This window comes from Sciurus vulgaris, assembly GCF_902686455.1.
Source record: "Sciurus vulgaris genome assembly, chromosome: 1".
NCBI lineage: Eukaryota > Metazoa > Chordata > Mammalia > Rodentia > Sciuridae > Sciurus > Sciurus vulgaris.
The window spans coordinates 172951187-172964385 of NC_136461.1; the positions used below are offsets into that span (position 1 = coordinate 172951187).

General features: G+C 34.3%; 1 protein-coding gene across 3 annotated transcripts in view; it reads right to left on the reverse strand.

The window, feature by feature from the left end:
* Positions 1-13199, reverse strand: part of STK3 (serine/threonine kinase 3) — a 302874-nt gene that overhangs the window by 210447 nt on the left and 79228 nt on the right. For all 3 annotated transcript variants that reach the window (XM_079126263.1, XM_079126262.1, XM_079126264.1), the window contains one exon: positions 230-394. In XM_079126263.1, the coding sequence (XP_078982389.1) occupies positions 230-394 (165 nt within the window). The remainder of the gene's footprint in view (positions 1-229; positions 395-13199) is intronic.

Here is a 13199-nt window from a genome sequence, read left to right on the forward strand (position 1 = left end):
TAATGTAGCTTCCCTTTTACAACACTTAAACATTATGATGACAAGATGTATTTCCTATTCACTATCCCTTAAATTGTAAATTTACAATTTGGCTCAGTTATGGCTCCTCCACAAGAAAAATGAAGTTACATGTTTCTTTCCAGACACCTCAAAAAAGTTATCAAAGGTTAGTTACAATCAAGCCTCAACCAATAAACAAATGTTTACAAAAGTATTAAAGTCAACTTACTGTTAACTGACCAGCCACTCCAAAATCTGCCAATTTTGCATGTCCTTCTGTATTAAGGAGAATATTTCCAGCCTTTATATCTCTGTGTATTTTTCTCATGAAGTGCAAATATTCTAATCCTTTCAATGTAGATTTTAGAATGGTTGCAATTTCATCTTCTGTTAACTGGAAAGGAATATTTTAAAAACTATATTGAAATACCACGTTAGATAAACTCTTACCAGAGAGCACAAGTAACAAGTACTTCTTTCTAATGGCCATTAAACCTCTACTAGAAAGCTAAAGAGAAAATAATCAAGAACCTCTTCCATATATCATCCTTCACTATGCTCGTAACACATTTTACTGATAAAAGGATGATCAAAATTTTCTATAAAATTCCCAATTTTGAAAAACAAAAGAAAAGGGGAAAAAAAGAAAAAAAAACTACCAATGTCATTCATAAAGCAAAAACAAAAAAATCCCCCAAATCAGCATGACCATAAGAAATCACTATTTCACATGTTGTCTAACACTTGGGTGGCATTACTATAGTTAGCTGTCCTGAAAAGGCAAGTTCAGACACTCCTCTCTCTGGTGCCTGCAATTCTTGAAGAAAATGAAGACCAATAGCTGTACACCAAGGAAAGGAAATAGTGTTGCAAGCCTCCTGCAGGAAGCACTTACACCAATGCCACCCCTCCTGCTTCCAGCCCCTCATCTAAGTCCTGGACTTCTGACCTAATACTAAAAGCTCAAAAGTGAAACTGTCAGAGAAAGATTAGGAAACCGGAAATGTAAGTGAAGGCATCATAAGGAAACAAGAGAGAAGGTCGAGAAAGGGAGGTGAGAGGGAAGGAAAACATTCTGGACTGTTTTAGTAATGGAGCCACTGCTATTTGTACCAAGAATTGCTAGGAGTTCTGCATGCATTGTCTCATTTATCCTTACAACAATCCTCTAAAGTAGTAAGATATTATGAAATGATAATAAATATTTGGTCTTCTTTCCAGGTTCCTGTCACAGGAGTTTCTAAACACCTTGGAATTTGCTGAATGATAAGGATGAAAGCACTACTTTTTATTATTCCTAATATGCTCCTTTCAACCTCACAGAGTTTATGCTAAGGAAGTGACTCTTGAGGACCCCACGTAACTTCAGAAGAGAGACAGCTGCCAAAGAAAACCACCTTGTGATTAGAGGATTAGAAACTTCAGCACCATCCCCTGACTTATGAGTATCACCAATGATCAATGACTTACTCAATTATGACCATGTAATGAAACAACCATAAAAACCCCAAATGACAAGGACTGTTCTCATGAAACTTATATTCTGTGTACATAGAAAGGTATAATTTGATAGAAAACAGGTTAACACAAGAAAATATCAGTGATAATTGCTAAGAAATTAATAAAATTTCTGAGAACTAAGTAAAAATAACTAAGAAGCTACTTTAGATTAGATATACAAGAAAACCTGAATTTCTGTTGTTGTTGGTTTGGCCAGGGGATGGGGGGGTGTTGTTGTTTTCTAGTGGGTAGGGGCAGAGTGCTGGGGATCCAACCCAGTGCCTCACATATGCTAAGAACACACTGTACCACTGAGTTACACTCCCAGGAAAGACATTTTTACTGAGATCTAAACAATATGAAGAAGCCAATCGTGTAAATGGCTATCCAGGAACACAACATTCTACACTAAAAGACAGGAGGCAGGGTAAAAATTCCTTGATTCAACTTCTCAAAACTTTCCAAAAAATTAAGGAGAAGGAACACTTCTAAAACTCCTATTATCCCAAAAAGCTACTATAAGAAAACTACCACCAATATTCTTTATGAACACTGATGCAAAAATCTTCAACAAAATATTGGCAAATGCAATTAAGTAGGAAAGTAAAGGATTATACACCAGGACCAAATGAAATATATTCCTAGAATATAAGGATGGTGTAACATACAAAATTTAAACAATGTAGTACAGCACCTTGCCAAAACAAAGGAAAAGAAACGACAAGATCATCTCAACTGATAAGAGAAAAATCATTTGACTAAATTTAATGTCCTTTCACAATAAAAACACACACAACAAACTGGAAATAGAAGAAAACTACATTATCTCGACAAAATAAAATTCCATATATAAAAACCCTACAGTGAACAAAAGACTGAAAGGTTTTCTTCAAAGATCAGAAACAAGGCAAGGATGCCTATTTTCACCACATCTATCAAACACAGTACTAGGTAATTCTAGCCAGAGCAATTAGGCAAGAAAACCAGATAAGCAAGGGCCAAGTCAAGTAAGGTTTTTACCAGTTGTAAGGAGTCTGGATTATTTGAAAATTCTGGTACTGGCAGGAACTTTTCTCTATCTCAGATGAGATGGTCTGACTTGAAGATCCACAGAAAGCGCACGCTATGTTCTAAAGCCTATCAGTCAGTAGCCACTAACTATACATGATTCCTAAAAATTGAAATAAGACATAAAGGTAAAATATACATCAAAGATCAAGGCTTAATACAAAAAAGAGAATGTTAGATATCTTACTAATAATTTGTAACTAATTCCCTTTTAAGTTTGTTACATATTGTTTTAATATTAATGTTGACTAATAGTAATAATTATAAAATACTAGTGTTTAATACATTAAAATCATATTATTTCATATTATATCATATTGATATACATTAATACATAATACTTCATTAAAATTAATTTCACAAGTGTTTTTTTTTTCCTTTTAAATGTGACTACCAGAAATTTTAAATTACACGTGACTCATGTTGTTTCTATTGGACAACACTGCATTAGGAAAGGGCCAACAAGAGCAAGGACCTTTGTTTTGTTCACTAATGAACATGAACATGCCTGGCATACAGTTAGCATTCAGTAAGGAGTGAATGAGTGGATATAGACTTGTTGATACAAAAAGAAGGTATCCTGGAGCAGGAGAAATTTTCTTTAAAAAGTAAAAAGAAGACATAAAGGACAAGGAAATATAATTTTAATCTTAGTTTCTAATACAAGGCGAGTCACAATTTTCTAGGAAATCGGTAAATCTACCTTGTGCACTGTTAGTTCACCAATAAATAGATAAAGCTAAGAAAGATATGGTATTTTAAGAACACTATAACTTAAGAGACTTTTCAGCACTCTCTCCTGATCAGATAATGGAGACCACATCAGCCTAAAGACTCTCAGAATAATCAGAGCACAATAAACTAGCCTGTAACCACCAGACTGATGTCATCCCTACATAGCATCCCATACTCACCCTTCACCAAGTTTCAAGAGGAGCCAGGAACCACCCCCCCAAACAGTCTCCACTCTCAAGAGAACTGGCATTCTTCCTTGAATGTGTATTCCTTGCTCTCCCTAAATAAATCTGTGCCGCTACCGACACATGCCGAAATTCTTTTCTATCATGTATGTCAAGTTCCGTGTTTTTCTGGGAATTCCTCAGGACCCTCTTTCTGGGATAGCTCTTCTCAGATGACAATCTGATGTTCCCAATCTTTTTGTTTGGTTGGTTTTTTTTCCATGTTTTACTGGGGCATTATAGTTGTACAAAATGATGGGATTTCTTGTTATATGTTCTTTTTTTTCTTTGGTACTGGGGATTGAATTCAGAGGCACTCAACCACTGACCAACATCCCCAGTCCTATTTTGTATATTTTGTATTTTATTTAGACACAGGGTATCACTGAGTTGCTTAGAGCCTTGCTTTTGCTGAGGCTGGCTTTGAACTCATAATCCTCCTGAACTGCTGGGATTACAGGCGTGCACCACTGTGCCCAGCTGTTGTTACATATTCTTACATGTGATGTTCCCAATCCTACTAAATTAGTTGTTAACAACCAACGCCTGTGATTTGGAGGTAGGAATGTTATTTAGGGTCATACACTGTATCACTGCAGAAGGCCTGCAAAGTGGTAGCGCTACATAAGTGTCTGAGTTTCGGTCTCTCTCCCTACCCACCACTAACTGCCTAAAAATTAAAGAGCATGGGATGTTGCATAAGCAGTATCAGTCAATAAAACTGTGTCCTGTTTAATTACTTCAGTGATGACCTTTCTGGATATCTAGACTTCAATTTTTCTCCTCTTAACAGTACAGAATTTCCAATCAGTAAATGTAACTAATGCTCCTTTAACTCTCTGATTTGTTATCTCTGCTCCTGTAAGTCTTAATTCAGAGCTACACTAGAGAAAGTTCAGAATTAAATAGATCCAGTGTACTTCAGGATCTCAAGATCTGTCTGATTTCCCTGGAAAAAAATCACATACTTAAAAAAGACTTGCCAGAGATCTTATACTGATTCACGAACTGTCTGGCTTTGCTAGATGATTTAAAAGGTTCATTCCAATTCTATGGTTCTATTAGACATTAACAAAAGATTTTCACGTGAAAGCAGTCTGTTCTTAACAAATAAATAAATTCACGCTCATTTGGATATCAATCTTTTTGTTCATTCAACAAATACCTACTTGCCTGGGCTCTACTGTACAAATATTATTGAAAATGCTGGGTATACAGTGATGAAGGAAACTGACAGTCCCTGTCCTCATAAAGCTTACAAGAATACAAGAAGGCCTGGCCTAAATATGGCTACAAACATTAAAAGTGGAAGAAGGCAGACCTGTAGCAAATTTCATTATACTTTTCTCCTGTTAGTAATAAATCCTTCCCCTGCTTCAAGGAGTCACTTTCTTCTTACTCATTTCATATCCTCTTCTAATCAAAAATGACAGAATAAGCCATCCTTTACACTAGTACATAAAGAATAAAAATTATTTGTAGTACAGTGTTATTTTAAAGACTCATTTGGGGGTTGGGAATGTGGTTCAGTGGTGGAGCACTTGCCTAGCATGTGCAAGGCCCTGGGTTCAATTCCCACCACCACAACAACAAAAAAAAAAAAATTTTTTTTTAATGTTAAGGCTCAAAAATGTATCTAAGGCATCTTTACACAAAATTTTGACTTCAATTCTAAAAAGCTTCTACCTCTCAATAAAATCATTATAATAAGTGAATATTTTCTACAACATGGAAGCTTATATTCTCTTAAATTTTTACTTTAGAGTATAAATTAAAAATTATAGAGGCCATTATTTTAGACAGAGCTCCTGCACTAGACCTAAATACACAGTAATAAAATTTCAAATGGAGTAACTCATAAAAAAGTTGTAAGTCATCAAACTGAAACTAAAATTGTTATCTGACATTCTTAGAAACCAGTAGAATGACAGATAGCAGTCAAGTTTCCTAAATGGACCAGTTTCAAATAACATGGTAATGAAGATTCTCTCTGCTTTAATCCTTACAAAAAAGTAACCTGATGTTAACTAGTTATTTCTCTATTATTCTGTTTCCCTCTTCATGCTTTATGAGGAAAGAAATTTTTTTCCAGTACTGGGGACTGAAGCCAGGGTCTCACCCATGCTAAGCAGAAACTCTACCACTGAGCTACATCCCCAGCTCTTTTCATTTTATTTTGAGACAGCATCTTGCTGAATTGTCCAGGCTGGCCTGAAACTTGTTATCCTCCTGTGATTACATGTATGCACCACCATGCTCAGCTACAAGGAAAGTAACTTTGAAAAAAATCAAGCTGCTTTCCGTTTTTTATTTCTACTTTTTCCAGCCGTTCTTTCTTTACAAAACCAATCTCCTCTGCTTTCTCATTGGAATATTCATTCTATTTTATAGAATGAAATACTGTCTGATTCTAGAATTCCAAATAAAGCCAATTTAGATCTTTACTGAATTTGTTATAATTTTGTCTTGCTAGGGAAGCGCTCCATCATTGAACTCTATCATATCCCTAGCCCCTTTTTTGAGACAGGGTTTTGATAAGTTGCCTACCTCTGCCTCCCTAAGTTAACTGGGGTAATTCTGTCTTTAGACAATAGTTTATAACACGTATTTTATGTGATTTCACAATTACTCAAATAGGCAAGCACGAACATTATTATCCTTTTTATAGATGAGGAAACAAATTCAGAGAAATTACACAGTCTGTCAGATATCATATAAACACTAAGTGGCAAAGCCCACAAGTCTTCTGCAGTCATACTCCTTTGTCACACCATTTCCAGATGTCACAAACATGAATGTATGAACTGACTCAAAATTAAAAAGGGGCTTGTTCCAAGGGTGATATAAAATGTTTGACAATCAGTAAAGCAAATGTCTAATCAGAATAGCTGCCAATCATAACATTAATCAATCTGAACAGCCACCTATGGTTAACAACATCCATACACAAAAAGTAAAAACTACAAGCCCTGAATATCAGACAGAGTGCCTCCTCCACCTCAGCATTAAAATTTATTAAAAATGACATCAGTTAAACAAGACAGGTATACCTGTTAATATATCCTTCAAATAAGCACACTTACCTGGTCTAAAAAGTAATCCTAAATACATTATGAGTGTCTTTATAAGTAATGTATCAAAAACATGTTAAATCCCACTAATACAAATATATAGATCAATGACTTTTAAAGATATTTAAGTAAAAATAGAAAATCAAAGTAGGTTTCAAATCACAAAGCAGGAAGAATAGTTTCTAATAAAAAAGTAAACAAAGTATTATGGGAATTTATTAGGTTTGTCTACCTTAATACATAAGTTTAGCAAAATAATCACAGTAAACACAGAAGATATTTAAGTGTACAGATTTATTTAGATCATAAAGAGCTTGCATACTTCAGAAAAACAATCAAATCCCAATAAATAAGCAGACCAATGAAATGAATATATGATTCACAAATCTAACAAGGAGACAGTTAACATACATGGAAAAAGAACACTAATTATCAAAGAAAAGCAAATTAAACAATGGAGTTCCAATTATAAATTATCCCATATGGGTCACAATGTTAAGAATAACAGCACATATGTGGTGACAAAAAGATTGTAAACCATGTGTAAAAGTGACCTAAGAATGAACAAGTGTTTACTTAAAAAAAAAAAAAAAAAAAGCCTACAAAACATCTGTTCACTAAAAAAATCGTTTACCTAGCACCTATTCTACACTTAAATAAGGAAGGAAAAAAAAAAAAAACCTTAAACCTAACCTTGAGGGGTTTCCATCTAGTAGGAATGTCATACTTATAAACTCAAACTATTACAAAAAGCACTTTCAAAATGAAATGGAATCACAAGGAAGGACAATTATTTAAGGAAGGAAAGAAGTAGCATTAAAACTAAAACTGCCAGGCACGGTGACATACCCCTTTAATCCCAGTGGTGAGGCTAAGGCAGGAGGATCACAAGTTCAAAGCTAGCCTCACCAATTTAGCAATGCCCTAATCAACTTAGGAAGACCCTGCCTTAAAATAAAAAAGGGTTGGGGATGTGGCTCAGTGATTAAGCACCCCTGGGTTCAATCCCTGGTAATGAGAGGGAAAAAAAAAAAAAAAAAACCAAGACTTTGGATAAGAAAAGTAATTCAGAAATGAGGAAAATGGTAGAAAATAATTGGTCAAATTTCAGTCCTATAGTACCAAAATGCAGATAAATCTTGAAAATTTGGAGGATAAATTCTTGCCTGGCCTCTTAAATATAAGGGAACTGACAAGAACAATATCCATATCAAGATTTAAGTCACTCCTCAAGTACTGTGTCACTATAGAGGAGAGTGGAGTGAGACAGGAACACATATTTTTTTAGAGAAAACTACAAAGGGGGCCCTTATCTAGATGTTTATGTCATGTTTATTTCACGTTAGATACATGTTGACCATTTTGTTTACCAAAAAATAAAGAAATGGACAATCATTTTACTAAATAAATGGAGCTTTGTTTTCAAATAATATCTAGCTGTTTTAACAAATTTCATTTACATATAAACAGAGCCAATCACCAAAAGTAGCTAGATTTTTATTTGGAAACTATTTCTTCCCACTACTACATAAAACTTAAAAGTACTAACTTTTTCAATTCTACCAGTTTCGTCAGTTCAAACAGGTCCATGTTCAACTACTTGAAAATAATCAAGTTTATACTGAAAACAGTTGGGAAATAAAACATGAAAAAGGATCTGTTTTCGATGGAAGGAGGTAATGGAAGATTTTGGTTCTAAAATCCATTCTCAAGCCACAGTTAACAGTCCTGTAAATAATGTCAAGAATCAAATGAAAACTTTTATCAACAGCACTTCACTTATAGATTTAATTAGGTTTTTCTCAATACATTATAGGTTTAATTTCATTTCTGTCCCTATACAAATGGACAATATCATTTTAAGATCACTTGAATCACATTTTATAGTCTCTTTTATAAAAGAGAGAGAAAGAGAATGGTAAAGAGATTGTAAACCATGAATGAAATACTCAGCAATCAGGGATGGAAATAAGACTTTCATAGCTGAGCTAATACATTAAAAGACGGAAGTCTACATCTGGTTTCAATACTAGTATGAATTCTCTGGCAAATTTAAAAAGAATTTCATTGCACAAAAACAAAAAGATGGTTTTGATAGAATCTAGTCCTCTCGTTACTTTTGTTTCTAGAGTCATATGATTAGTATAATAATATGATACATTTAATATGTCACTGTGTATATGGTTTTGATAAAATTGCACCCACCAACTTGTCTCAAGGGCTCATGCACAACAGGTTTAAGGTATACAGACTGCCTTAATGTTTTTAGGTCAGTAAAAATGAACAGAAGTGAAGGTTTTGCAAGTTCCTACACAATTAAATTTTTAACAGAATTTTTTTAATTTATAATTTTAATAGAATTTAAATTTTCTAAAAGTGAGTAGCTGACAACCTTAGCTAAAACCCTACCTTTCTGACATATTTATTTATGCATATAAAACAATGTGTTAATGCTACCTTTAGTACCTATTAGGTAAGGATACAACAGACAGTTCCCCTTTTCAAGTAACACAGACAGATGGGTATTTTATTAAAAAATTTTAAGTTTCATTCTTATAATGACTCTATATAAAAACTGTTGGATTAAAACTCACCAATATAATCCTTCCATGGTCTTTTAAGGCCTGAACCAAATCTCATTTCTTTCAAGAAATCACCCCATACTCCCCAAGTCAGAATTTATCTATCCAGTGCTAACAATAGTTTATGCGTTTACTGAGTTACTATTATCAATCACTCTACATGTATCGTTTTATTTAATACACAAATGCAACCATAGAAAGTAGGCACCAAGGAAAATTTACTGAAAGCCTGTTACACTGTTGCTGTCTTCATCATGCTCAGAATTTTGTGGAATGAGAAAAGCATAAATCATTACAATGCTATTGATGCCTTAAAAAACAAGATGAACTACAACAACACTACACTACAGGACAGTGGTTCTTGAAACTATATGTGCATCGGAATCAGTACTCTTAAAATAAAATCCAACCCACCTGATAAAACCTTCAACACAAATGGTACAGGTCTGGCCAGCCTTGACAATCTTTTTCTTTTTTTTTTGGTTGGGGGTGGGGGTACTGAGGATTGAACTCAGGGACACTCAACCACTGACTGAGTTGCTTAGCACCATGCTTCTGCTGAGGATGGCTTTGAACTTAAGGATCTACCTTGCCTCAGCCTCCTGAGCTGCTGGAATTACAGGCATGCACCACCATGCCCACCTCAGCCTTAACAATATTACCTCATCATTCTCCCTACTTTGGAGAGGAGAAGGTGACTTCTGAGCCAACTCTTGAAGAATGAACAAAATTTATTAAGTGGCCAAAGAGGGAAGGAAATATCATCCTATGCAAAGGCAATGGGAATAAAAATATATGAAGTTGAATACCTGAAGTGAATAACTCTTTGGGTTTCGATGTAATGTGTATGGATAAACAGGGCAAAATGGGAGGTGAGGGTAAGGACAAACTATTTATACACCTATAAATTTTCAAATGGAATAATAACGAGATCATATAAGAACTTTTGGAAAGACAACTCTGACAGTAAACTCAAAACCAGAACTAAAAAGAGAAAAATTAAAGGAGAATACAATATTAACTTAGAGTAATAGTAGGAGTAACTATAGTAGTAGTAGTAGCTAATAGGTCTCACAACCTTGCTTAAAATTCTAAGGGAAAGTTCTTCGGTAGGATTAATTTTAAAAAACATATTAAACAAAATTAGAAAAAGTCAAAGAAGCATCGGAAAGGTACCAAAAGCAAAATTCATATCTCTTGCATAATTTAAGTAAGCTGAATACTGGAGTCTATCTACTATCTTTTACCACAAATAAAACTGTCCTACTCCTAAAATAATCATATATGAAGTAGCACCCTTGCAGACCCACAGGAAAACTATTATTAAAAATGATTATGCCTTTGACTTAGTAATTTCATTTCTCAGAATGTATCCAAAGAATGACACAAAAAAGCCCATACATACATATAAAAGTTCCAGGAATTTTAATAGCAAAAAAGTAAAAAGTTGGAACTCATTTTATCTAGAGACTGGAAAAAAATGACTCAGTTAAAAATGCACATACTGGCATTAAAAGGTGTATAAAGTATAACATAAGTTTAGAAAAAGGCAAGGTATACAGTTTCACATGTAGTATGACTCTCTTGTTTAAAACAAGATATACATACATAGGAGCTGAAAGAACTCATAAGAAATTAACTGACATGACCTCAAGGAAGTAAAAGAAGTGAGTGTGACATCATTAACTTTCTCTTTTCTACTATTTGAGTTTTTTACAATGTGCTTAATTTTTTTCCTTAATTTTTTATAATTAAAAGGTGAGAGAGGAGAAAGTTGCACACAGGATAGAAATACAAATAATTAGCTCGGTATGGTGGCACACACCTATAATCCCAGTGACTTGGGAGGTTAAGGCAGGAGGAGGGTGGCAAGTTGAAAGCCAGCCTCAGCAACTTAGCAAGGTCGTGTCTCAAAATATTTTTTTAAAAAGTGGGGGCTGCAGGGGCTGAAGATAAAGTTCAGTGGTTGAGTGCCCCTGAGTTAAATGCACAGTACCAAAATGAAAGTACAAATAATTGTGCTGACCATTTTAAAAAAGTTCCATCAAACATAATTAAAATTCAAGGTTTTGCCATTCAAGGAGTTAAATTTACATTTTCTGGAAAATTAAGTACATTTTTTATTCCTTAAGATTAAATAACACTGCTAAATAAGGCAATGATTTTTATGTTTTCTAATAATGTTGGAGAAGATCCATTATTTCAACAAATATGAAATTATTAAACCATTAGTAATGGGCTGGGATTGTGGCTCAGTGGTAGAGTGCTTGCCTAGCATGTGTGAGGCACTAGGTTCAATCCTCAGAACCACATAAAAATGAATAAATAAAATAAAGGTATTATCCATCTACACCAAAAAAAAATTTAAAAAGAAAAACCATTAGTAACTTAAAATTAAATCACCATTTTTTAAAGTTTTTGCCTTAACAGTAATAATGTAGAAGTTTACATCTATATAGAACTTCTTGGGTTACAGTTATGTTGACACTCATCAGTTTTGTCCCTTACAAGAAAACACTCATGTAGGTAAGGCAAGTAATGTGATATTAAATCCATTTTAGGATTAGGAATTTGAAGTTAAGAGGAGTTACACAATATACCTAGGACCACAAAGCTAGTAAGTAAAAGCTCAGGCATTGAAACTAGGTCTTCCAGTTCCATATCCAGGGGTCCTTCCGCTAAAATACATCACTCCAAATAACCATTTTCACAGTGTGCTAATGGGTCAGGTTTGTAACAGGATAGGGCTCACTGCAGATCTGATATGACAGGCAATAGGCCTGGAGAGCAATGGACAATATAAAAATAAAGTGTATGAAGGTGGATCTGACTGGTGAAAGAAAAACAGAACTGGGAGAAATGCCAATAAGAATAGCAATAAAGGTGAAAACTGGGCAACTTACCAGTAAAGGAAGCCAAGGAAATACTTTTGTAAGCTCAATTTACTTAGTTAAGGTAAAAGGGATAGTCTACTCAGGGGACTATATTGTAACACAAAAAAATTACAAAGTACTTATAATCCAATCAAAAAGTTTAGAAAAGATATAATGAAGCATGATGTGTATGATTTATGCTATAAAATTTTTAATAGTGCAATCTTACAATGCATAGTTATTAGTTTCTTCCATTATTTTCTCTGCTGTGGGTTGGAATTTCAAGAAGCAAGCATGAAGAACACTCAGAACTCAATCTCATCAGGCACAGTGACGCACACCTATAATTCCAGAGGCTCAGGAGGCTAAAGCAGAAGGGTCACCAGTTCAAAGTTAGCCTCAGAAACTTAGTAAGACTCTGTCTCAAAATAAAAAATAAAAAGGGCTGGGCATGTTGCTCATCAGTTAAGTGCCCCTGGGTTCAATCCCTGTTACCAAAACTAAAAAAATAAAAATAAAAAAGAACTCAATCTAACTCCATGGAAGACACCAAATAAAGAGCAAAAAGAATAACTTTCTATACAGAAGGACTCATTCTCCCACAATTCTAGTATGACCCTGAACAGAAGTACCTTCCCAGGGTGAGAAAATGAGTTTAAGTGAAGGGGACAAGAACACCATGAGAGTTAATTCTAAAAGGTCTAAAGGGAACCATGGGTCTTCAATACTGATGGGAAGATTTTCTAAGAGAATTCTTACAGTAAACATTACTGCTGATATAGCAGGAATGGGATCCTTGAGAATCATCAGCCATACCCTTAACTGTGATGCAGAAGGAGTTGGGGGCTCAACATCTTTGACACTCAGTGTCACCAGATTACCTTGTCCAAAGCTTAACATTCATTTTGGGAGCTATTTCAGAAGGGATTTTTTTTTTAAATCCCTGATATATTTTTGTTTTGATTTTTAGATTCAGTAAACATGTGTTTATATATATATATATATATATATATATATATATATATACACACATACATACATATATTTCTTTTTTTTTTCTTTTTTACCAGACTAGCACCCATTCACCCTTCTGCTAAAATACTCTGGTTTCCTCTTAGAAAATCACTACTTCCCCCATCTTCAGGC